Consider the following 27,057-nt stretch of genomic DNA (forward strand, 5'->3'; position numbering starts at 1 on the left):
GAGAGAAGGCAGGTACAGGATACTGAGTTGGATGATCAGCCATGGTCATATTGAATGGTGGTGCAGGCTCGAAGGGCCGAATGGCCTACTCCTGCACCTATTTTCTATGTTTCTACATATCTCTAGTGTCCCTCTCCCCTGACTCTCAGTTTGAAGAAGGGTCTCGACCCAAACGTCACCCATTCCTTCTTTCCAGTGATGGGAGCCGCCACCATGTTTGAGACAGGCAGGCTGTGATAGGGCGCATAGACGGCCGCCATGTTTGATACAGGCAGGCTGTGATAGGGCGCATAGGCGGCCGCCATGTTTGATACAGGCGGATTGTGACAAGTCGCATAGACAGCCGCCATGTTTGAGACAGGCGGGCTGTGATAGGGCGCATAGACGGCCGCCATGTTTGATACAGGCAGGCTGTGATAGGGCGCATAGACTGCCGCCATGTTTGAGACAGGCGGATTGTGACAAGTCGCATAGACGGCCGCCATGTTTGAGACAGGCGGGCTGTGATAGGGCGCATAGACGGCCGCCTTGTTTGAGACAGGCAGGCTGTGATAGGGCGCATAGACGGCCGCCATGTTTGATATAGGCAGGCGGCGCTGTGTGAGGGGCGGGAGTGGAGCTGGAGCACGGCCGCTTGCCCGGTCACAGCCGCAGCCCCGGGTGGCGGGATGGCGAGCTCGCTGCGCTGCCCCGAATGCGGCTCTGCCGCCGTGGAGGAAGACGCTCACTACAGCCAGAGCCACCTGGTGTGCACCGACTGCGGCTGCCTGTTGTCTGAGGGCCTGCTCACCACCGCCCGCTCCGAGGAGGCCTTCCTGCAGGGTACGCGGGGGGAGGGGAGTGGGATTGACTCTCGGCCCGGGGACGGCCGGGTTGAGGAACTGCTTCTTCCCAAACAACAACAAGGCCACAAACTAAACTACAGACTGTCCCGGTTGACTACTGACTAGACTACAAGACTACTGACTTAGGGCTTTTGTTTTGATTTGCACTAATATTATAATTTTTTAATTTATTGATTTTATTTTATTTGTTTTATCATGTTATCTCTGAAGTACTGTGTTTACATCTCTGTTGTGCTGCTAAGTAGGAATTTTATAGTTCTGTTCCGGTACATATGACATTGAAACACTCTTGACTCTGGAGTCCAGAGATCAGTCCAGCGGTCAGCAACACAGAGGGAGGGTGAGGTAAACCTGCTGCCCACACCGGGGGTTGGAGACCGGAGCGTCCACATACTCTCTCTGGTTCTTGACTGGTCATCCCTGGATCGGAACACCGATCGCAGCCGCTCCTTTATGATAGTTGGGGTTGTGGGTGGGGGGGAGAGAGAGAACGGGCCAGCCTCTGGTCCCTAGCAGCAGACACATACAAAATGCTGGAGTAACTCAGCGGGACAGGCAGCATCTCTGGAGAGAAGGAATGGATGTCGTTTCGCGTTGAGACCCTTCTTTAGTCCTCAGTACTGCCCAGTGACCACGCTGTGTGCGGCAAAGATCCTATAGGAGCTTGCTATAGGATCTTTGGTGTGCAGGAGTCTCTCTCTGCACCCACTGCTCTTCCCCTGTAGCCTCTGTCCCCTCTCACTGAGTTCATTTCTTTGCATCCACAGCTGTGAGATACACGGACAGCACAGCTGAAGTGAGAAAGCCCTGCCGTAATAAGTTGCAAGGTAAGGTATTGAATTAGAAAACGAGGACATCTTCAAATTATCTGCATGGCAAGGCTGGGACATGAAATAAGTATTTTGGCCCCATCGTGTTGGACATTGTTGTTGCTCCCAATGTTGTTCATATCGTCCCATCTTTAACATCGGTGTGAGCAAGTTGAGCCAAAGGGCCTGTTTCCACATTATCATTCAATTTAATAAACAATGCAAAGGGATTCATCAACAATTAGAAGCCAGTCTGTTCAGGTGCAATCCTGTGTGGACATATCTGTGTGCAATCCTTCAGAGAACACTAGCCTTTAGTCTGGGCTCTGAGCAGAGGTTAATGCAGATGGAGGTGTCTGTTTCTGTGTGTATTCACCCGTGGTGCAGTTGAGATGGCAGATGGGAGAGTATAATGCTCTCCATGTAGGATGTTGGCTGTCAGGGGGATTTCCAGTGCCCCTGAGGCCTGCACCTGCAGGAGATGTATTTAGCTGCAGCTCTTTCAGGGTCATGTCAGGGAACTGCAGCTGGATGAGCTCAGGATTATCCAGGGGTGTGCGAGTGTCATAGGTAGGAGTTACAGCTAGGTAGTCACATGTGAGGAACAGGCAGAGAGGAGATGAATGACCACCAGGCAGAGGGCAGAATCCCATGTAACCATTCCCCTCAAATAAATGCACCTTCCTGGTTACTGGCATGGAGACACCGGGACTGGCACGGAGGCACTGGGACTGGCATGGAGACACCGGGACTGGCACGGAGGCACTGGGACTGGCACTGAGGCACGGCGGGGATGGGTAAAGAGAGATAGAGCCACAGTGGTAGAAGATTCATTAGTAAGGAGGGCAGATGGGAGATACTGTGGCAGCAGTCAGGGCTCCAGGATGGTGTGTTGCCTGCAGAGTGAATAGAGGGAGTGAAGCAGAAGATTAAAAAGCTGGACCTCATGGGTAGTAATCTATGGATTACATCCAGTACCACATGCTCGTTAGAATAGGAAGATGGAACAGATGAATGCTTAGCACAAGAGTTGGGGTAGGGTTTCAGACTTTTGGACCATTGTAATCTCTCTGGGACAGAGGTGACCAGTTCATAAGAATCAGGCCATTTGGCTCATCGAGTCTACTCTGCCATTCAATCATGGCTATTTCATCTTTCCCTCTTAGCCCCATTCTCCTGCCTTCTCACCATAACCTTTGACACTCTTACTAATCAAGAACCTGTCAATCTCTGGTTTAAAAATACTCACTGACCTGGTCTCCGCAGCCGTCTGTGACAATGAATTCCACTGATTCACCATCCTCTGGCTAAAGAAATTCCTCCTTATCTCCTTTCTAAAGGTACGTCCTTTTATTCTGAGGCTGTGCCCTCTGCTCCTAGACTCTCCCACTAGTGGAAACATCCTCTCCGCATCCACTCAGTCTGGGCCTTTCAGTTGCACCTGAACTGGAGGGAGCAGGGGAGTGCACTAGTGCTTCCTGGGAGAGTTTAGACCAGAGGGGTGGGAACCGGGGTAATGGATCAGAAAATGGAAGGAGTGATCGGAAGGTAGAGGTCAGGAACAGTAAATCTCAGTGGAAGGGCAGACGGGATGCGTGAAGGAATATGTTGATGCTGAAGTCTTTATTTCCAAACAAGCAAGGCTGTACGCAACAATCCTTGATGTTTTGAGGAGCCTGGATCGGTGCTTGGGACAATGATGATGTGGCCATTGTGGAAACGTGGTTGCGAGAGGGACTCCACTGGCAGCTCAATGTTCCAGGGTTTCGTTGTTTCAGATACGGTCGGGAGGGAGGCAAAAGAGGTGGAGGAGGTGCACTGTCAATCGGGGAGACTGTCGCGGCGGCACTCAGAGAGGACGTATTAGAGGGTTTGTTCGCTGAGGCGGTATGGGTGGAGCTGAAAAATAAGATGTGTGCAAGCAATCTAATGAGATTGTATTATAACCCCACCCCCTCCCCAATGGGGACATATATAGACAGATTACCGAAAAATGCCCAAGCAAAAAAGGTTGCTGGATGATTTTAACTTCCCCAATATTGACTGGGACTTGCTCGATGCCAAAGGCTTAGACGGGCAGAATTTGTGAGGTGTATCCGAGGGTTTCTTGAACCAGTATGTGGATAGTTCAATCCTGGAAGAGAACGTACTAGACCCTGTGTTGGGAAATGAGCTTGGCCTGGTGACTGGTGTTTCAATGGAAGAGAATTTTGGGGATAGTGATTACAACTCCATCGGTTTTAATATTGTGTTGAGCAACGTCTGGAGGGAACTAAATTTGGAGTCAGGCTGCAACCTTATTAGGCAGGAGCTCGAGTGCAACTGGGATCAGTTGTTTTGGGTTAGTCCATATAATGTGGCACTCGCTCACAAGCCAGTTGATCAAAGATCAGAACCAGCATGTTCCAGTGGGGAAGAGGGATAAGGACAGCAAAGTAAGGGGACCTTGGAGGACCAAAGAAGTGGCAAAAGTTGGTCAAAAACAAAAAGAGGCATATGCAAGATTAAGAAGATTAAATCAGACAGGTGGAAGATGAATCCAGGAGAAAATAACGAAAGTGGGTGGTTAGAAGGGCCAAAAGGGACCACAAAATGACTGGTGAGTTGGATTAAAGAATATGTGCAGGGCAAGGTTTCATTTTACACGGGGTGGTGAGTACGTGAGTGCCTGGGACGCACTGCCAGCGGTGGTGGTGGAGGCAGATACGACAGTGGCGTTTAAGAGGAGTGTGGATATGCAAGGATAGGAGGGTTATGCCCCTCACCTCTAAACCATGTCCTCTAGACTATGACATTTCCACCCATTTCTGCAACTGTATACTTTGACAGCCTTCCTCAGCTTCTGCAACTCCACCAATGTTGGTGTCATCTGCAAGCAATGCTAACCGACCATTCGATATCATCCTACTTTGAAGAAGTTTTCCTCCTCTCTCCGAAGACAGTTTAACAACCTCATCTCTCACTGCCCCCCCTCTATAATTCCCCCTTCCCTCCAACTCTATGCTCCCACAACCCACTCCTCCCTTTCTTCTTCCCGCCCCCACCACCCCCACATCAGTCTGAAGAAGGGTCTCGACCCGAAATGTCACCTATTTCTTCGCTCCATAGATGCTGCCTCACTCGCTAGTTTCTCCAGCATTTTTATCTACTTTTGATATTTCCATCCAAGTCATTTAGATATATCACAACCAACAGGTCTTTTATCATTTTATGCATCACAATGACATAGCCTCGTTGTTTGATCGCTGGTACGTGGGGTTTGGACAGGTCGGGGTTGGTAACCCGGGGAGATGCTGCCCATGCACTCTGTTCACTTGGTGTGAGAGTGACGGTCAGTCTTTAGCCACTGGGCTGTCGGAATGATGCAGATCGTGTGGCGATCTCTCGGCCCTCTAGGTGACCGCGTGTGTACGTTTGTGCGTGCACCCTCAGATGGCCCTGTTTGTTTAGTTTAGTGATACAGCATGGAAACGGGCCCTTCGGCCCACCGAGTCTGCGCCAACTAGCGATCCCCGCACACTAACACTATCCTACACTTACACTACACGTACATTTATACCAAGCCAATTATTCTTTAAACCTGTATGGCTTTGGAGTATGGGGAAAAATCCCACATAGGTTATGTGGAGTACGTGCAAACTCTGTACAGACAGCATCCGTAGACAGGATCGAACCATGGTCTCTGGCGATGTAAGGCAGCAACTCTACTATTGCGCCACCATGCCGCCCCTTTTTCTGTGTGTACATCCTCTGGGTGACGGTGCGTGCCCTGTGTCTACAGGTATGAGGCGTGTGCGTGACTTGTGCCAGATCCTGCGTCTGCGGCCCGTGCTACAGGACTCGGCCAGCGAGCTGTACAGCCGTGCCTACGACCACCCCGACTTCCTGCACCTGGGCCTGGACAAGAAGGAGGCCCTAGTGGGTTGCTGCGTCCAGGTGTCCTGCCGCCAACACAACTGGCCTCTGACTATGGGCACCCTCTGCTCCCTCCTCCACGTGCCACCCCCCCTCTTCTCCGCTGTCTTCCTGCAGCTCATCAAGGATCTGCAGCTCGACATTCCCAGCCTCTGCCTGCATGACCTGGTGAAGACACACTGTGATGGGTGAGTGAATTCCCCTCCCCCCTCCTTCCTCCCTGCCCCTCTCTTTCCCCCCTCTCTCTCTCTCATCCTTGCTGTCCTTCTTTGAAGAAGTTTTCCTCCTCTCTCCGAAGACAGTTTAACAACCTCATCTCTCACTGCCCCCCTCTATGATTCCCCCTTCCCTCCAACTCTATGCTCCCACAACCCACTCCTCCTTCCTTTCTTCTTCTATGTTTTATTTGACCCTAAAGCTTTCTTGTCCATGCACATGTCCGAGTGTCTTTTAAACATTGTGATTGTCCCTGCATCTAGCACTTTCTTTGGCAGCTTTTTCCAGACACCTACCACCCTTGATGTTTAAAAAGTTACCCCTCAGGTCCCCTTTAAATCTTTCACCTCTCACCTTAAACGTGAGCCTTTCTAGTTTTAGACTACCTACCCTGGAGGAAGAAAACGGTGCCCATCCACCTTCGCTCTGCCCCTCGTGATTGTGTTAATCCCTATAAGGTCGCCCCTCTGCCTCTTTCACTTCAGGGCAAACAATCCCTAGCCTGCCCAGCCTCTCCTTATGTCAAACGCTCCAGTCGTGGCAACATCCTGCCTGCAGGTTGCTAACGTTGGCTGTTACTGGGCAGTGCGATTATTTGGAATCCCACAGTATCTCAATCCTATCCAGACCTTGCATGCAGGGGTCCTGAGAATCGAGGTGAAGCCCACACTGGGGAGGGGAGAAATTTCTCTTCACGGCACGATTCCCCATTGCCCAGCCATGGACAGCACTGGGCAAGAATTCCTCACAGGATGCAAAGGGCTTTGGGAGAGTGAAGGAACAAGCATAGGGAACAGATGACATGTGGAGGCCAAGGGCAAAAGTCACTGAGAGGTACAGTCTGGAAACAGGCCATTCAGCCCACCAAATTCATGCTGACCATTTGCTACCCATTCTTCACACCTTATCCTGCCTCAATTTGTGTTGAGGTCTGCAGAAGGTTCTTGACCCGAAACGTCACCAGAGATGCTGCCTGTCCCGCTGAGTTACTCCAGCAGAAGGGTCTTGACCCGAAACGTCTCCAGAGATGCTGCCTGTCCCGCTGAGTTACTCCAGCATTTTGTGTCTACCTTCAATTTGTTTTAGTTTAGTTTGGAGATACAATGTGGAAACAGGCCCTTCGGCCTACCGAGTCATTGCCGACCAGCGATCCCCGGACACTAACACTATCCTACACACACACTAGGGACAATTTACAATTTTACCAAGTCAATCAACCTACAAACCTGTACGTCTTTGGAGTGTGGGAGGAAACTGACAATCTCGGAGAAAACCCATGCGGTCACGGAGAACGTACAAACTCCGTAAAGGCAGCACTTGTAGTCAGCATTGAAGCTGGGTCTCTGGCTCTCTAAGGCAGCAATTCTACCACTGCACCATTGTGCTGCCCATAGTGCACAACCACTACCCATTCTTTACACCTTATCCCACCTCAACTTGTTTTATACGCCCCACATTCCCAGCATCTCTCACCTACACACTTGGGGCAATTTGTAGCAGCCATCTAACCCAACTGAAGGCAGCCCATGCAGTCTCAGGGAGAATGTGTAAAGCCCACACAGACAGCACTGGAGGTCAGGACTGAACCCGGGCCACTAGGCTGAGGCAGCCGCTGCACTAATTGGGTCACTGTGCTGTCCTGAATATCACATGGTGGTCTGTACAAAAGGGGCAGAGGATGTCAGAGCTGTACAGTGCGCCACTGATTGGGGTAATCTGAACATAGGGGAAAAAATGGAGTTGGCATTTTTGAAAGCGAACAAATATATTACCAGCAGCAGATAAATATCTCTCGGTTGATTGAAGGAAACATGGAGCTGAACTGCAAAGGCTCAATACTTTTGTGGCATTTATTGTGAGCATAAAACAAGTTGTTTGCAGCTGGGTTTAAGGACTGACAGGAAGTGCAGCAGAACACAGTAAATGAGAGGATACTGGGCAGGAGTCATAGACCTGTACAGCATGGAAACAGGCTCTTCAGCCCATCATATCCCTGCCAACCAAGTTGGCATACTAGGCTAATGCCATTTGTCTGATTTTTTCCCCAATCTCTCTAATCCCTTCCGATCCATATAATATCTATCCAAATGCCATTTAAAAGGCATTACAATTGTATCCGGTTATATACGGTCTTCTGGCAGCTTGTTCCAGTACTGAGTGAAAAAGTTGCCCGAGGTTCCTCTTAAATCTCTGCACTCTCACCGTAAGCCGATGGCCTCTAGTTTTAGAATCCGCTCCCTGGGGAAAAAGACTATGAGCATTAATTTAACCATATAACATATAACCATATAACAATTACAGCACGGAAACAGGCCATCTCGACCCTTCTAGTCCGTGCCGAACACATAATCTCCCCTAGTCCCATATACCTGCGCTCAGACCATAACCCTCCATTCCTTTCCCATCCATATAACTATCCAATTTATTTTTAAATGATAAAAACGAACCTGCCTCCACCACCTTCACTGGAAGCTCATTCCACACAGCTACCACTCTCTGAGTAAAGAAGTTCCCCCTCATGTTACCCCTAAACTTCATTTGATGTTGAACGCCTTGGTAAGGTCACCCCTCAGCTCCCTATGCTCCAAAGACCTTCATTGAATGCTCTTGTATTGTACACTACGGGCTGTGAGATGAAAGCATACAGGCCGATTCTCCTTGTTGGCCAAGACAGTATGTAAGAAGGAAGTTGTCGGAATCCCACTCTATTTGGAATCTCTTCTGCTCCCAACTACATTAAAAATATACCTTCTCTGAGCAGCGTGGCCCAGAGGTTTCCAGCAGACACTGGGAATGTCGCATCTCTGCAGGGAAGCTTCGAGAACATGCTTGAATCATTCTCGTATGTCTGCCGGGTAGCTTCCTCCTGTGACCGTGGCTGGGACTGGAGAATGTTCAGGATTTATACAACACCGACCAGCTCCAGTCACCACATTACAGGAGCCGTCTGACTACTCTGCAGAGGCAGAGAGAAGATTGACAAGGTTGTTGTCAATGGAGAATACAGGTTTTGAGAAACTCGTGGATGAACTGAAGGGCCTGTTGATGTGCTGTATTGGTCTATGATTCTGAGGCTGAAGGGAGATTTCATATAAAAATGTATTTGGACAGGTTTGGAGGGATATGGACCAAGTGCAGGCAGGTAGGACTAGTGTAGCTGGGACATGTTGGACCCGAAGGACCTGTTTCCATACTGTATCACTCTATGGCTCTTATTCATTGGCCTGGAAGGAAATGAGGAACATTGTTTCATGCAATGACTGGGCTCTGGCTGAGAGGGTGTCAGGGGGAAAAATCTGCCCCCCCCCTAACCACCTGTGGACCTGAGGCTGAGGTGCAGAGGGCTGACAGGTTAGCATGGAGACGATAGGAAGAATGGCCAGGAGTTCACAGCCAAGGGGTTTGCGCTGGCGATGGTGTGTGCTGCTCGCTGACTCTGATTCTGATCTGCCACCAGGTTACAGCTGTTCCAGAATTCTGGTCGGGTGCCCGCTGTGTACGTGGAGGACAAGGACAAGCTGGTGCAGCGGGCACTGCAGCTGGTGGAGTTGGCGGCTGAGACGTGGCTGGTGACAGGCAGACACCCGGTGCCCATCCTCACGGCCGCGGCATATCTGTCGTGGCAGTCGCTGCAGCCGGTGCAGCGCCTGAGCTGTAGCCTGGGCCGCTTCTGCCGGATGGCAGGGATCGGCCTGCCGCCCCCTGCCCCCCAGCGGGTGCGGGAGATGACCGGAGTGCTGGCCACACTGGCCGCACAGCTGCCCTGGCTGCCAACTCAGACGGTCGACGCCAGGACCGCCGTGAAGTATGCCGGCGATGTTCTCCGCCACCGCGACTTGCTCCTTCGCCGGACACTGGACCGCGCTGGGGCCGAATACAAGTGTGGGGAAGGGGGCAGCAGCGACCTCCAACAGCAACTATGCCAGGCACAGGGAGACAAGAGCGGCAGTGGGCACCAGTCCCAACCTTGCCAGGTACAGGGAGATGAGGGCATCAGTGGGCACCAGTCCCAACAATGCCGGGCACAGGGAGATGAGGGCATCAGTGGGCACCAGTCCCAACCTTGCCAGGTACAGGGAGATGAGGGCATCAGTGGGCACCAGTCCCAACAATGCCAGGCACAGGGAGATGATGGCATCAGTGGGCACCAGTCCCAACTGTGCCAGGTACACAGTGAGGGCAACAGTGAGGTTATGCATGTTAGTTATGAACAGGACGGGGGCAACAATAGCCACCAACAGGAGCCGTGCCGGGTACAGGGTGACGATGGCAACAGCGGGGTTAAGCAATGGGTCAGTCAAGCACAGGGCAAGGGCAGCAGCAAGCTCCAACAGCAGCCATGCCAGGCACAAGGAGAAGTGGGCAATAGCAGGCTCCAGCCCCTGCCATGCCAGGCACAGGGAGACAAGGGCAACAATGGCCACCAACTGCAGCCGTGCTGGGCACAGGGAGATGAGGGCAGCAGTGAAGTTCAGCAGTGGGTGAACCGGGCACACCCAGAGTCCAGCAGCGGGCACCAGCAGCAGAGCCAGGCCCGGGAACCAGGCGCCAGCCAGAAACACTCAGCTCCGGTGTTCCTGCCTCCGTGCCTCACACAAACCAAGAGACGACGTTTCAGGCGGGAATCGGAGGGGAGCTGCAGCGGTCCCATAGTCACGGGAGAGGAGGAGATATCGGACAGTGAGATTGAGCAATACCTGCGGACACCCGACGAAGTTGCAGCCTTCCAGGCAGCAAATGCCATCCTTACCCAGTGACCTGCTGCCCGGCCCGACCCGTCCTGGGTCCCTGCGCTGGCACATGCCTACTGCTCCTTCCTGGGCAAATGGCGCCTCGACTCACGGGGAACAATGTGCTCTGCCTGTGCTTTCACTGACTGGCTAGTTGACACTTTGACTGATATCTCACTGGGACGGGCTGGTGCAGAGGGCATCTGTACCCAGGAGCTGGCTCTCAGTGCCCCGTCCATGGGTCTGTGACTTCCATTGCCCTGTGCTGCAATGTCTACTAGAACTGCATCTCCATCCGTCTCAAGAATGGCCCCGACCCAAAATATTGTGTATTTCCTTCAACAGATGCTGCTGGACCCGGTGAGTTCCTCCAGCAGGTGATCTCTTGAGCAACACCTCATTGTTCAACGGTTCTGCCCCAGGGTTTACTGCACACCCTGACTGACAACATTAAACCAGACACATTAGTGTTCATTTCACCTGTGCTTATTCTCTATCTGATGCTATTCAGAGATAGACACAAAATGCTGGAGTAACTCAGCATTTTCGGGCTGCATGTCAGGGTCTCGACCCGAAACATCACCCATTCCTTCTCTCCAGAGATGCTGCCTGTCCTGCTGAGTTACTCCAGTATTTTGTGCTTATCTTTGATTTAAACCAACATCTGCAGTTCCTTCCTTCACATTTTGTCTGGTGCTAAACTCGGAACCACATTGACATTGTAACCAGAAGATTTGTCTGCCCCAGCTTGCTGGAGTGGTGAATGTTGTCTGCAGAGGAAAATCCAATGTGAAGTGGCTGTTGGCTGTTTCACATTCATCAGGTGGACAGATGGGACTGTCAATTATTGCCACTACAAACAGCAGTATTTGCCGGTGTGGCACTCCACACGGGAATACACTGTGTCCCACACTCCACTGAGTGGGACAGAGAGCTCTGCACTGCCACAAGGCTTTCAAGTCAGAATGAGTAGTGATCAAATGTAAATTTAAAAAATTGTCAGCAGCTAATGTTTCATTTCACTAACATAAAATGGTGGGATGGATACTCTGAACAAATCTATTTGTTTAATAAAAATATTTTTTACCAGAGGCTTTAGAATGTGCTCCAGGGTTGATACACAGTCAACACCTTTACACTCTGGGTATGTGTCTTTGATGAATAAATCCAACTGCTGCTGTTATGAATATGTTGCTGCTCTCTGTCTTGGGAGACGGTGTGACGACAATCCACAAACAGTGTGCGTGCAGTTCCACCTGATGAAACATGTTTCCAACACGCATCCCTCTGGTCCCCTGGGGACATGCTGTGTACCCCTGGGACCGGCCGCCTGCCCCAGGGCACGGCTGTGTACCCCGACTCTCAAACATCGCAACCTGGGTCCACAATGGATATGCATCAGGACCACCCACCAACCTCTAACTCTACCAGGGGAATGAGCAGCTAGAGTTGGAGAAAATTCATTCTCCAACCTGCAGTTTACTGGACTTGCTGAGTAATTCAGTGAGCTGGTGCTCAGCAATGGGGATAGACCTCAGAACACCCAACCCCAACCCCCACCCCCACAGATCCAAGACCATCTCATTGACTCGAGGCATGTGGGAAGCTCAAACCCTGAGCTAAGGGGAGTGACAATCCCTGGACTGAGAGCTGGGAACACCAGAGAATGTTGATGGTTTGGAGTTTCACTCTTCCATTGCTGCTGGTCGCAGGACTCTAGATTCTAGTTAAACCGTGTCACTGATCCCTCTCGCCTCCGCTCAACATGTACAAAGTAACACAGACTCTGCATTGAAAGGCTGCTTGCATCTAGAAACAACCTGGCATCCTTATAATTAAATCATCTTTACAGACAAATAAATAAAACATGCATTTACATCCTGACAATTTAGAAATGCTGAAACATTTCACTGAAATTACTTAACATAATCATACACCCTGTGTACCCAGAGGCAGGGAGAATTGTCAGCGGATAATAGTGCAAGATTGCATTTCAGAAAAGGAGGCTATTGTGGAAAGGACGGAGGATGGATTGCAGGCAGGAGATCAGAGTCCATGGATGGACAAGGAGTCACAAGTCTCCGCAGCGCTGTACACCTTACCCACACACACCCATGGCTGCAGATTTATTTCATCATTAAAGTCAGGATGTTAATCTTTCAAGGAAGCAAGAATAGTCTTTTAAAAACACAATGATGTGAAGTCACTGCTGACTAAGAGCAGGTGGATGGACTGTCAAGGCTCCAGGGAAGTGGGAGCTGATGTACACATTCAGTAGTACAGTTCAGTAATCTGTCAATGCTCTGACCTCCCAGCCTGGGCATTAGTCAGGCTCTGGCGAGTATTTGATAAACGATATCGCAGCCAGCTCCTTGCAGAACTCCTCCAAGACGATCACTCCTTTCAGCATGGTAGCGTGGTCCACCCTGCAAACGGTCACACAATTCAATTACAATCACAATCTTAATATTACTTTATTAGCCAAGTCTGTTTTGCAACATACGAGGAATTTCATTTGCCAAGTCAGTCTAACAAATAAAAAGCAACAGAACACACAAAACACATTTTAACATAAACATCCAGCATAGCCTCCTCCACATTCCTCTCTGTGATGGAAGGCGGAGAAAAGTTCAATCTCTTCCCTTAGCTCTCCCGCGGTCGGGGGCCTCCAGCGGAGGATCCACCGCTGACTCCCGTAGCCAGCGGTGGACCCTCCGCGTCGAGGCGATCAGCTCCTGCATCGAGGGGATGTCAGCTCACCCGTGTCGGACGATCGAACCCCGTATCGGGGCTGGTCGAACCTTCCGTGACGTTGGAGCTCCCGACATCCACGGCCTCTCCCGAGATTATGAGCTCTCGATGTAAAGTCCGCAAGCCGAGGTTAGAGTGATCCCATGTAAGGGATCGACTCCGATGTAAGTCCACACCCCGCGGTGGGGCCCAAGGTCAGTCCAAGGTGGCCTCCAGCTCCATCGATGGTTGGCTGCAGAGCGACCGGATTATGCGATCCGAAAATTAATCGCATCTCCGGCAAGGTAAGAAACTGAAAAATTTTCCCCCGACTCCTACCCCCACATAAAACAAACCAGAGAACATTTACACAAACTTTTAAAACACAAAAAATTGAAAAAAAGACAAAAAACAGACTGTTGGCGGGGCTGCCAATCATACGGCGCCCCCTGGTGGTCTTTCAACATGGAATTCCAACACAGATATGGAGACAATCTGATCAAGGGTTCATCCAGTTTCAATCCTGCGTCTCATTTTACTCCCATTTGTAATGGTATTACTGTCCGACTCATAAATCTCTCTATCAAACTATAATATTACAAATAAAGCTCCCTTTTCTCCCCCACCCCACCCACCCTTCCAGTGCCCCCTCCTGGACGTAGCCATTTTTCCTCTTCCGCCTTCATTCCTTCCTCTAGCTTCACAATTCACGTCGACAATCCTATTGCCTCACACCTTCTGTCTTTTCATCTCTGCTCTTTGTCTAACTATCTGCCTGTCAAAAATCCCCCTCATCTGTATCCACCTATCACTCTGACCTGGCCCCTCCTCTCTTCCACTTTCTTCTACCCCTCTATTAGTCCAATCCATCTGAAAAAGGGTCCTGACCTGAAACATTGCCTATCCATGCTGCTTGACCCGCTGAGTTACGCCAGTACTATGTATCTTATTTTGTAAACCAGCACCTGCAGTTCCTGAGTCCACGATCACTTAACTTAAACTAAAGAGCAATGAACTGCAGAAGATGACGGGATGGCCTGATCATTGATTTATAAGGAGATTCCTCAGGTGGAAATGGAGAAGAGGGAAGAAATTAAACCTGGAAGTTTGAATAAAACAAGACACAGGAAATACTCAGGCAACTGTTTACCATATATATTAATGATTTGGAAGAGGGAATTAGGAGCAACATTAGCAAGTTTGCAGATGACTCAAAGCTGGGTGAACTGTGAAGAGGATGTTAGAAGGTTGCATGGTGACCTGGACAGGTTGAGTGAGTGGGCAGATGCAGTATAATATAGATAAATGAGAGGCTATCCACTTTGGCGGCAAAAATAAGGGGGCAGATTATTATCTCAATGGGGTTAGGTTAGGTAAGGGGGAGGTGCAGCGAGACCTGGGTTTCCTTGTACAACGGTCACTGAAAGTTGGCGTGCAGGTACAGCAGGCAGTGAAGAAAGCTAATGGAATGTTGGCCTTCATAACAAGAGGATTTCAGTATAGGAGTAAAGAGGTTCTTCTACAGTTGTATAGGGCTCTGATAAGACCACATCTGGAGTATTGTGTCCAGTTTTGGTCTCCTAATTTGAGGAAGGACATCCTTGTGATTGAGGCAGTGCAGCGTAGGTTCACGAGATTGATCCCTGGGATGGCGGGACTGTCGTATGAGGAGAGATTGAAAAGACTAAGCTTGTATTCAATGGAGTTTAGAAGGATGAGGGGGTATCTTATAGAAACTCATAAAATTATAAAAGGACTGGACAAGCTAGATGCAGGAAAAAATTTCCCAATGTTGTGCGAGTCCAGTACCAGGGGCCACAGTCTTAGAATAAAGGGGAGGTCATTTAAGGCTGAGGTGAGAAAAAAAACTTTTTCACCCAGAGAGTTGTGAATATGTGGAATTCCCTGCCACAGAGGGCAGTGGAGGCCAAATCACTGGATGGATTTAAGAGAGAGTTAGATAGGGCTCTAGGGGCTAGTGGTATCAAGGGATATGGGGAGAAGGCAGGCACGGGTTATTGATTGGGCACGATTAGCCATGATCACAATGAATGGCGGTGCTGGCTCGAAGGGCCGAATGGCCTCCTCCTGCACCTATTTTCTATGTCTATGTCATTTTGCATTTAAATAGGAATTTGGTTCAGCTGTATTTGGAGTATTGCGTGCGGTTTTGGCCGCCCCATTACAGAGAGGGTGTGGAAGCTCTTGGAGAGGTGCAGAGGAGGTTCATCAGAATTACAGTGCCCTCCATAATGTTTGGGACAAAGACCCATCAATTATTTATTGCCTCTGTACTCCACAATTTGAGATATTTAATAGGAAAAAAAAATCACATGTGATTAAAGTGCACATTGTTAGATTTTATTAAAGGGTATTTTTATACATTTTGGTTTCACCATGTAGAAATTACAGCTGTGTTTATACATTTCAGGGCACCATAATGTTTGGGACATAGCTTCACAGGCGTTTGAAATTTCTCAGGTGTGTTTAAATACCTCCATAATGCAGGTATAAGAGAGCTCTCAGCACCTAGTCCTTCCTCCAGTCTTTCCATCACCTTTGGAAACTTTTATTGCTGTTTATCAACATGAGGACCAAAGTTGTGCCAATGAAAGTCAAAGAAGTCATTATGAGACTGAGAAACAAGAATAAAACTGTCAATCAGCCAAACTTTAGGCTTACCAAAATCAACCGTTTGGAACATCATTAAGAAGAAAGAGCATTGATGAGCTTCCTAATCGCAAAGGGACTGGCAGACCAAGGAGGACCTCCACAGCTGATGAAATCAAAAAGGGCCACTTTTCAACATAATTGTATAAGGGGTAAGAGTGTTGTAAAAACAAGCCTGAAGGCTTTGTGTCTCAATGCAAGGAGCATTTGTAATAAGGTGGATGAGTTGAATGTGCAGAAAGCCATTAATGACTATGATATAGTTGGGATCACGGAGACATGGCTCCAGGGTGACCAAGGCTGGGAGCTGAACATCCAGGGATATTCAATATTCAGGAGGGATAGACAAAGGAAAAGGAGATGGAGTAGCGTTGCTCGTTAGAGAGGAGATTAACGCAATAGAAAGGAAGGACATTAGCTTGGAGGATGTGGAATCCATATGGGTAGAGCTGCGGAACACTAAGGGGCAGAAAACCCTAGTGGGAGTTGTGTACAGGCCACCTAACAGTAGTAGTGAAGTTGGGGATGGCATCAAACAGGAAATTAGAAATGCGTGCAACAAAGGTAAAACAGTTATAATGGGTGACTTCAATCTACATATAGTTTGGGTGAATCAAATTGGCAGGGGTGCTGAGGAAGAGGATTTCTTGGAATGTATGCAGGATAGTTTTCTAAACCAACATGTAGAGGAACCAACGAGAGAGCACGCTATTCTAGATTGGGTATTGAGTAATGAGGAAGGGTTAGTTAGCAGTCTTGTGCGTGGCCCCTTGGGCAAGAGTGACCATAATATGGTTGAGTTCTTCATTAGGATGGAGAGTGACATAAATAATTCAGAAACAAGGGTTCTGAACTTAAAGAAAGGTAACTTTGAGGGTATGAGACGTGAATTGGCCAAGATAGACTGGCAAATGATTCTTAAAGGGTTGACGACGGATATGCAATGGAAGGCATTTAAAGACTGCATGGATGAACTACAACAATTGTTCATCCCAGTTTGGCAAAAGAATAAATCAGGGAAGGTAATGCATCCATGGATAACAAAGGAAATCAGGGATAGTATCAAAGCAAAAGATGAAGCATACAAATTAGCCAGAAAAAGCAGCCTAACAGAAGACTGGGAGAAATTCACTGTCCAGCAGAGGAGGACAAAGGGCTTAATTAGGAAAGGGAAAATAGATTATGAAAGAAAACTGACAGGGAACATAAAAACTGACTGCAAAGGTTTTTATAGATATGTGAAGAGAAAAAGATTAGTTAAAACAAATGTAGGTCCCTTGCAGTCAGAAACAGGTGAATTGATCATGGGGTACAAGGACATGGCAGACCAATTGAATAACTACTTATGGTACACAAAATTGCTGGGGGAACTCAGCGGGTGCAGCAGCATCTATGGAGCGAAGGAAATAGGCGACGTTTCGGGCCGAAACCCTTCTTCAGACTGATAGGGGGTGGGGAAAGAAAGAAGGACAAAGGGAGGAGGAGGAGGAGCCCGAGGGCGGGCGGATGGGAGGAGACAGCTAGAGGGTGAAGGAAGGGGAGGGGGGGAGGGGACAGCACGGGCTAGCCAAATTGGGAGAATTCAATGTTGATGCCAAGGGGACGCAAGGACCCCAGACGGAATATGAGGTGCTGTTCCTCCAATTTCCGCTGGTGCTCACTCTGGCAATGGAGGAGACCCAGGACAGAGAGGTCGGATTGGGACATCAATGCATACCAGGGCCCCATCCCCGACCTCTACCTCCGCTACATTGACGACTCAATGCATACCAGGGCCCCATCCCCGACCTCTACCTCCGCTACATTGACGACCCAGCTACGCCTGCCTCTTTGTCGGGCACGTTGAACAATCCTTGTTCAATGCATACCAGGGCCCCATCCCCGACCTCTACCTCCGCTACATTGACGACTGCTTTGGTGCCACCTCCTGCACCCACACACAACTGACTGACTTCATCCACTTCACCACCAACTTCCATCCGGCACTCCAATACACCTGGACGATTTCAGACACTTCCCTACCATTCCTTGACCTCACCATCTCCATCGCAGGGGACAGACTCCTGACCGACATACATTATAAACCCACTGACTCACATGGCTATCTGGACTACACGTCTTCCCACCCTGCCCCCTGTAAAGACTCCATCCCCTACTCCCAATTCCTCCGCCTACGCCGCATCTGTTCCCAGGATGAGACATTTCATACCAGGGCATCGGAAATGTCCTCGTTCTTCAGGGAACGGGGATTCCCCTCCGCCACCATAGATGAGGCTCACACCAGGGTCTCATCCATACCCCGTAACGCTGCTCTCTCTCCCCATCCCCGCACACGCAACAAGGGCAGAGTCCCTCTGGTCCTCACCTTTCACCCCACCAGCCGGCAAATACAACACATAATCCTCCGCCATTTCCGCCACCTCCAACGTGACCCCACCACTCGCCACATCTTCCCATCTCCCCCCATGTCTGCCTTCCGCAAAGACCGCTCCCTCCGCAACTCCCTCGTCAATTCTTCACTTCCCTCCCGCACCACCCCCTCCCCGGGCACTTTCCGTTGCAACCGCAAGAAATGCAACACCTGTCCCTTCACCTCCCCCCTCGACTCCATTCAAGGTCCCAAGCAGTCGTTCCAGGTGCGACAAAGGTTCACCTGTATCTCCTCCAACCTCATCTACTGCATCCGCTGCTCTAGATGTCAGCTGATCTACATCGGTGAGACCAAGCGTAGGTTGGGCGACCGTTTCGCCGAACACCTCCGCTCAGTCCGCAATAACCTACCTGATCTCCCGGTGGCTCAGCACTTCAACTCCCCCTCCCATTCCCAATCCGACCTCTCTGTCCTGGGTCTCCTCCATTGCCAGAGTGAGCACCAGCGGAAATTGGAGGAACAGCACCTCATATTCCGTCTGGGGTCCTTGCGTCCCCTTGGCATCAACATTGAATTCTCCCAATTTGGCTAGCCCGTGCTGTCCCCTCCCCCCCTCCCCTTCCTTCACCCTCTAGCTGTCTCCTCCCATCCGCCCGCCCTCGGGCTCCTCCTCCTCCTCCCTTTGTCCTTCTTTCTTTCCCCACCCCCTATCAGTCTGAAGAAGGGTTTCGGCCCGAAACGTCGCCTATTTCCTTCGCTCCATAGATGCTGCTGCACCCGCTGAGTTCCCCCAGCAATTTTGTGTACCTTCGATATTCCAGCATCTGCAGTTCCCTTTTGAACACGAATAACTACTTATGTTCTGTCTTCACTAAGGAAGACATAAATAATCTGCCGGAAACAGCAGGGGAGCGGGGGTCAAATGAGATGGAGGAGCTGAGTGAAATCCAGGTTAGCCGGGAAGTGGTGTTAGGTAAATTGAATGGATTTAAGGCCGATAAATCCCCAGGGCCAGATAGGCTCCATCCCAGAGTACTTAAGGAAGTAGCCCCAGAAATAGTGGATGCATTAATGATAATTTTTCAAAACTCTTTAGATTCTGGAGTAGTTCCTGAGGATTGGAGGGTAACTAATGTAACCCCACTTTTTAAAAAGGGAGGGAGAGAGAAAACGGGGAATTACAGAGCTGTTAGTCTAACATTGGTAGTGGGGAAACTGCTAGAGTCAGTTATTAATGATGGGATAGCAGCACATTTGGAAAGTGGTGAAATCATTGGACAAAGTCAGCATGGATTTACAAAAGGTAAATCATGTCTGATGAATCTTATAGAATTTCCCGAGGATGTAACTAGTAGAGTGGATAAGGGAGAACCAGTGGATGTGTTATATCTGGACTTTCAGAAGGCTTTCGACAAGGTCCCACATAAGAGATTAGTATACAAACTTAAAGCACACGATATTGGGGGTTCAGTATTGATGTGGATAGAGAACTGGCTGGCAGACATGAAGCAAATAGTACGAGTAAACAGGTCCTTTTCACAAAGGCAGGCAGTGACTAGTGGGGTACCGCAAGGCTCAGTGCTGGGACCACAGCTATTTACAATATATATTAATGATTTGGACGAGGGAATTGAATGCAACATCTCCAAGTTTGCGGATGACACGAAGCTGGGGGGCAGTGTTAGCTGTGAGGAGGATGCTAGGAGGCTGCAAGGTGACTTGGATAGGCTGGGTGAGTGGGCAAATGCATGGCAGATGCAGTATAATGTGGATAAATGTGAGGTTATCCACTTTGGTGGCAAAAACAGGAAAGTAGACTATTATCTGAATGGTGGCCCATTAGGAAAAGGGGAGATGCAATGAGACCTGGGTGTCATGGTACACCAGTCATTGAAAGTAGGCATGCAGGTGCAGCAGGCAGTGAAGAAAGCGAATGGTATGTTAGCATTCATAGCAAAAGGATTTGAGTATAGGAGCAGGGAGGTTCTACTGCAGTTGTACAGGGTCTTGGTGAGACCACACCTGGAGTATTGCGTACAGTTTTGGTCTCCTAATCTGAGGAAGGACATTCTTGCCATAGAGGGAGTACAGAGAAGGTTCACCAGACTGATTCCTGGGATGTCAGGACTTTCATATGAAGAAAGACTGGATAGACTCGGCTTGTACTCGCTAGAATTTAGAAGATTGAGGGGGGATCTTATAAAAACTTACAAAATTCTTAAGGGGTTGGACAGGCTAGATGCAGGAAGATTGCTCCCGATGTTGGGGAAGTCCAGAACAAGGGGTCACAGTTTAAGGATAAGGGGGAAATCTTTTAGGACCGAGATGAGAAAAACATTTTTCACACAGAGAGTGGTGAATCTGTGGAATTCTCTGCCACAGAAGGTAGTTGAGGCCAGTTCATTGGCTATATTTAAGTGGGAGTTAGATGTGGCCCTTGTGGCTAAGGGGATCAGGGGGTATGGAGAGAAGGCAGGTACAGGATACTCGAAGGGCCGAATGGCCTACTCCTGCACCTATTTTCTATGTTTCTATGACAGAAGAATTCTCTCTATAATAAAAAAAAACTCTCCAAATACCTGTCCGACAGATCAGAAACACTCTTCAGGAATCAGGTGTGGATTTGTCAATGACCGCTGTCTGCTGAAGACTTCATGAGGCTACACTGCAAGATGCAAACCACTGGCTAGCTGCAAAAATAGGATGGCCAGATTAGTTTGCCAAGAAGTAGTTAAAAGAGCAATCACAGTTTTGGAATAAGATCTTGTGGACAAATGAGACGAAGATTAATTTATATCAGAGTGATGGCAAGAGCAAAGTATGGAGGAGAGAAGGAACTGCCCAAGATCCAAAGAATTCCACCTCATCTATGAAACACGGTGGTGGGGGTGATATGGCCTGGGCCTGTATGGCTGCTGACGGTACTGGCTCACTTATCTTCATTGATAATACAACTGCTGATGGTAGTAGCAAAATGAATTCTGAAGTGTATAGACACATCCTATCTGCTCAAGTTAAAACAAATGCCTTAAAACTCATTGGCTGGTGGTTCATTCTACAGCAAGACAATGATCCCAAACATACAGCTAAAACAACAAAGGAGTTTTTCAAAGCTAAAAAATGGTCAATTCTTGAGTGGCCAAGTCAATCACCCGATGGGGTCAAGGAAAGAGCGTTCACGTCGCGGCCCTGTTTCCACCAATCTTTCCACCACCACGCACAAGAAGCACAAGAAGCAACAAGACAGACACCATTGTATGCAGATGCCGAGAAGTGTGTTCAGCTCCGACTGAACAACTTCTAATCTTGTGTGTGGACTCGATAAGAAGAAGAAGAATCACCCGATCTGAACCCAATTGAGCATGCCTTTTATATGTTGAAGAGAAAACAGAAGGGGACTAGCCCCCAAAACAAGCATAAGCTAAAGATGGCTGCAATACAGGCCTGGCAGAGCATCACCAGAGAAGACACCCAGCAACTGGTGATGTCCATGAATCACAGACTTCAAGCAGTCATTGCATGCAAAGGATATGAAACAAAATACTAGACATGACTACTTTCATTTACATGACACTGCTGCGTCCCAAACATTATGGTGCCCGGAAATGGGGGAACTATGTATAAACACAGCTGTAATTTCTACATGGTGAAACCAAAATGTATAAAAATGGCCTTTATTAAAATCTGACAATCTGCACTATTTCTATTACAAATTTCAAATTGTGGAGTACAGAGGCAAATAAATAAATGACGGGTCTTTGTCCCAAACATTATGGAGGGCACTGTATGTCAGGATTAGAGGGTATTGGTTACAGGGAGAGGTTGGACAGACTTGGATTGTTTTCTCTGGAATATCAGAGGCTGAGGGGAGACCTGATAGATGTATATAAAATGATGAGAGGCATAGATGGGGTCGACAGTATCTTTGCCCCAGGGTGGAAATGTCAAAAGACCCGAGGGCAGAGCTTAAAGGTAAGGTAAATACATAAGAGGAAAAAGGGTAACTAGAGAGAGAGTGGAACTCTCAGGAATCGAAGGAATCCCCACTGTGTGGAACCACAGGAGATGGAAAGGTCCTCATTGAGTTATTTTACCGAGGAGAAAGACAGGAGGACAGAGGAACTTGGGACAGTCAATGGAAGTGTCTTGAGAGCAGTCAGTGTTACAGTTGAAGAGGTGCTGAAGATACTATCGTGTATGAAGGTAGACAAATCTCCAGGACCTGATCAGATATATCCAAGGACATTGTGGGAAACTAGAGAGGAAATTGCGGGAGCCCTGGTAGAAATTTATGAGTTGTCTTTGAATACAGGAGAGGGGCCAGAAAACTGGAGGGTGGCAAATGTTGTGCCTCTATTCAAGACGGGCTGCAGGGAAAATGCTGGGAACTATAGGCCGGTGAGCTTAACATCTGTTGTTGGAAAGTTACTAGAGTATTCTGAGGGATAGGATATACAGGCATTTAACCATATAACCATATAACAATTACAGCACGGAAACAGGCCATCTCGGCCCTACAAGTACGTGCCGAACAATTCTTTTCCCTTATTCCCACCTGCCTGCACTCATACCATAACCCTCCATTCCCTTCTCATCCATATGCCTATCCAATTTATTTTTAAATGATACCATCGAACCTGCCTCCACCACTTCCACTGGAAGCTCATTCCACACCGCTACCACTCGCTGAGTAAAGAAGTTCCCCCTCATGTTACCCCTAAACTTCTGTCCCTTAATTCTGAAGTCATGTCCTCTTGTTTGAATCTTCCCTATTCTCAAAAGGAAAAGCTTATCCACATCAACTCTGTCTATCCCTCTCATCATTTTAAAGACCTCTATCAAGTCCCCCCTTAACCTTCTGCGCTCCAGAGAATAAAGACCTAACTTATTCAACCTTTCTCTGTAACTTAGTTGTTGAAACCCAGGCAACATTCTAGTAAATCTCCTCTGTACTCTCTCTATTTTGTTGACATCCTTCCTATAACTGGGCGACCAAAATTGTACACCATACTCCAGATGTGGTCTCACCAATGCCTTGTACAATTTTAACATTACAACCCAGCTTCTATACTCAATGCTCTGATTTATAAAGACTAGCATACCAACAGCTTTCTTTACCACCCTATCTATATGAGATTCCACCTTCAAGGAACTATGCACGGTTATTCCCAGATCCCTCTGTTCAACTGTATTCTTCAATTCCCTACCATTTACCATGTACGTCCTATTTTGATTTGTCCTGCCAAGGTGTAGCACCTCACATTTATCAGCATTAAACTCCATCTGCCATCTTTCAGCCCATTCTTCCAAATGGCCTAAATCACTCTGTAGACTTTGGAAATCCTCTTCATTATCCACAACACCCCCTATCTTGGTATCATCTGCATACTTACTAATCCAATTTACCACACCTTCATCCAGATCATTGATGTACATGACAAACAACAAAGGACCCAACACAGATCCCTGAGGCACCCCACTAGTCACCTGCCTCCAACCCGACAAACAGCCATCCACCATTACCCTCTGGCATCTCCCATTCAGCCACTGTTGAATCCATCTTGCTACTCCTGCATTTATACCCAACAGTTGAACCTTCTTAACCAACCTTCCATGAGGAACCTTGTCAAAGGCCTTACTAAAGTCCATATAGACAACATCCACTGCTTTACCCTCGTCAATTTCCCTAGTAACCTCTTCAAAAAATTCAAGATTAGTCAAACATGACCTTCCAGGCACAAATCCATGTTGACTGTTCCTAATCAGACCCTGTTTATCCAGATGCTTATATATATTATCTCTATGTATCTTTTCCATTAATTTGCCCACCACTGAAGTCAAACTAACGGGTCTATAATTGCTAGGTTTACTCTTAGAACCCTTTTTAAACAATGGAACAACATGCGTAGTACGCCAATCCTCGGGGACTAATCCCGTTTCTAATGACATTTGAAATATTTCTGTCATAGCCCCGGCTATTTCTACACTAACTTCCCTCAATGTCCTAGGGAATATCCTGTCAGGACCTGGAGACTTATCCACTTTTATATTTTTCAAAAGTGTCAGTACTTCTTTTACTTTGAAACTCATAGTATCCATAGCTACTCTACTAGTTTCCCTTACCTCACATAATTCAATATCCTTCTCCTTGGTGAATACCGAAGAAAAGAAATTGTTCAATATCTCCCCCATCTCTTTTGGCTCTGCAGATAGCTGTCCACTCTGTCTCTCCAATGGACCAATTATATCCCTCGTTATCCTTTTGCTATTAATATAGCTGTAGAAACCCTTAGGATTTACTTTCACCTTACTTGCCAAAGCAACCTCATATCTTCTTTTAGCTTTTCTAATTTCTTTCTTAAGATTCTTTTACATTCTTTATACTCCTCAAGCACCTCATTTACTCCATGCTGCCTATAATTATTGTAGATCTCCCTCTTTTTCCGAACAAGATGTCCAATTTCCCTTGAAAACCAGGGCTCTTTCCAATTTAGATGGACAAGGGCTGATTAGCATGGTTTTGTACGTGGGAGGTCGTGTCTCACAATTCTGATTGAGTTTTTTGAAGAAATGACCAAACAAGTTGCTGAGGGCAGAGCTGTAGATGTTGTGTACATGGATTTCAGCAAAGTATTCAACAAGGTTCCGCATGGTCGGCTGCTCTGGAAGGTTAGATTGCATGTGGTCCAAGGAGAGATTGGATAGAACATTGGCTCCATGGAAGGAAGCAGAGTGATGGTGTAAGGTTGCTTCTCGGACTGGAGGCCTGTGACTAGTGGTGTGCCTCAGGGTTTGGTGCTGGGCCCGTTACCGTTGTCCTCTATAACAATGATTTGGATGAGAACATACAAGGCAAGATTAGCAAGTTTGCAGATGGTACAAAAGTGGGTAGTTTTGCAGATAGTGAAGATGGTTGTGAAAAATTGCAGCAGGATCTTGATCGATTGTCCAACTGGGCTGAGAAATGGTGATGGAATTTAATACAGAGAAATGTGAGGTGTCACATTCTGGGAAATCTAACAAGGGCAGGACCTACACAGTGAATGGTAGGGCTCTGGGTAGTGTTGTAGAGCAGAGGGATCTAGCAGTGCAGGCTTATCTCCTTAAGGTGGAGTCACAGGTAGATATGGTGGTCAAAAAGGCTTTTGGCACATTGACCTTCATCAGTTAGAGTATTGAGTATAGAAGTTGGGAGGTCATGTAGCAGTTGTATAAGACGTTGGTGAGACCGCATTTAGAGTATTGTGTTCAGTTCTGGGCATCATGTTATAGGAATGATGTTGTCAAGCTGGAAAGGTGCATTTAGAAGATACAGAGAAGATTTACGAGGATGTTGCCAGGACTAGAGGGTCTGAAATATTGGGAGAGGTTGAGTAGACTGGGACTCCATTCCTTGAAGCGCAGCAGGACGAGGGGTGATCTTATAGAGGTGTATAAAATCATGAGAGGAATAGATCGGGTAGATGCAGAGTCTCGTGCCCAGAGTAGGGGAATCGAGGACCAGAGGCCATAGGTTTAAGGTGAGGGGAAAAAGATTTAATGGGAATCTGAGGGGTAATGTTTTCACACAAGCTGCCAGAGGAGGTAGTTGAGGCGGGGACTATCCCAACGTTTAAGAAACAGTTAGACAGGTACATGGATAGGACAGGTTTGGAGGGACATGGACCAAGCGCGGGCAGGTGGGACTAGTGTAGCTGGGACATGTTGGCTGGTGTGGGCAAGTTGGGAAGAAGGGTCTGTTTTCACACTGTATCACTCTATGACTAAGAGGGGTACAGTTCAAAGGAGATGAGCGAGATAATATATTTTACACAGAGGGTGGGGAGTGAATGGAATACATTGCCAGGTGAGTTGGTCAGACTGATACAGGGTCATGACCCCAAACGCCACCTGTCCATGTCCCCTGACAGATGCTGTTAGACCCGCTGAGTTCATCCAGCAGTTTGTGTTTTACTATAGTTCAGTTTAGTTTATTGTCACGTATCAAGGTACAGCAAAAAGCTTTTGTTGTGGGCTATCCAGTCAGCGGAAAGGACAATGCATGATTACAATCGAGATACATGATCAGGGAATAACGTTTTGTGCCAGTGAAGTACGATCAAGGTGCGACTCGTCCTTGATTATGCTGCTGGTCTTGCCGGGGCAGCAAGAGGTATAATTGAGTTAAAGAGGGAGATTCCAGTGTCTGCAGTCTCTTGTGTCTCTAGGAAGAAAAAGGAGAAGGTGGGGAGCGGGAGGGTGGAGAGAGGGTGGGTGGAGGTGGAGAGGGAGAGAGTGGGGAGAGGTGGGGTGGGGTGGGTGGGTAGAGGCAGGGAGGGCTGCAGGAGGGGATCACCAGGAAGCCCAGTACTGGAGTCTGATCAGTGAGGAAGATGACAATGCAGCCATCAGGAGAGCAGTAAGGGCAGCAGACCAGAGATGACTTCAGGTGTTTAATTATTGATACTGAATTTAATTCTCGAACTATAGACACAAAATGCTGGAGTAACTCGGCGGGACTGGCAGCATCTTTGGAGAGAAGGAATGGGTGACATTACGGGTCAAGTCTTCTTTAGACTGAAGACTTGGGTCTGAATAAGGTTCTCGATCTGAAACGTCATCCATTCCTTCTCTCCAGAGATGCTGCCTGACCCGCTGAGTTACTCCAGCATTTTGTGTCGTCTATCCTCAGTGTAAACCGGCATCTACAGTTCCTGCCTACCTAATTAATTCTCCAATTTATGCATTAGAATTTGATCTCATCTCTTTGAGTTGTTATGCCAGTAACTTAT

General features: G+C 48.2%; 2 protein-coding genes across 8 annotated transcripts in view; one reads left to right on the top strand and one right to left on the bottom strand.

The window, feature by feature from the left end:
* Nucleotides 1-600: 600 nt before the first annotated feature.
* Nucleotides 601-11,052, top strand: brf2 (BRF2 RNA polymerase III transcription initiation factor subunit). Of its 3 annotated transcripts, none has more exons than XM_033013990.1 (5): nt 601-822; nt 1,613-1,672; nt 5,436-5,757; nt 9,243-9,855; nt 9,904-11,052. In XM_033013990.1, the coding sequence occupies exons 1-5, from the start codon at nt 669-671 to the stop codon at nt 10,540-10,542; spliced, it is 1,788 nt and encodes a 595-aa protein (XP_032869881.1). In that variant the 5' UTR covers nt 601-668; the 3' UTR covers nt 10,543-11,052. The 3 variants fall into 3 exon arrangements, with proteins under 3 accessions (XP_032869881.1, XP_032869882.1, XP_032869880.1); XM_033013991.1 differs by having other exon boundaries at nt 10,180-11,052; XM_033013989.1 differs by having other exon boundaries at nt 9,243-11,052.
* A 1,254-nt stretch (nt 11,053-12,306) lies between these two features.
* The window catches only part of LOC116967431 (protein FAM160B1-like), a 56,815-nt gene continuing 42,064 nt past the window's right edge, over nt 12,307-27,057 (bottom strand). For all 5 annotated transcript variants that reach the window (XM_033013985.1, XM_033013987.1, XM_033013983.1 and 2 more), the window contains one exon: nt 12,307-12,941. In XM_033013985.1, the coding sequence (XP_032869876.1) occupies nt 12,839-12,941 (103 nt within the window). In that variant the 3' untranslated portion in view covers nt 12,307-12,838. The remainder of the gene's footprint in view (nt 12,942-27,057) is intronic.

This window comes from Amblyraja radiata, chromosome 39 (genome assembly GCF_010909765.2).
Source record: "Amblyraja radiata isolate CabotCenter1 chromosome 39, sAmbRad1.1.pri, whole genome shotgun sequence".
Taxonomy (NCBI): domain Eukaryota; kingdom Metazoa; phylum Chordata; class Chondrichthyes; order Rajiformes; family Rajidae; genus Amblyraja; species Amblyraja radiata.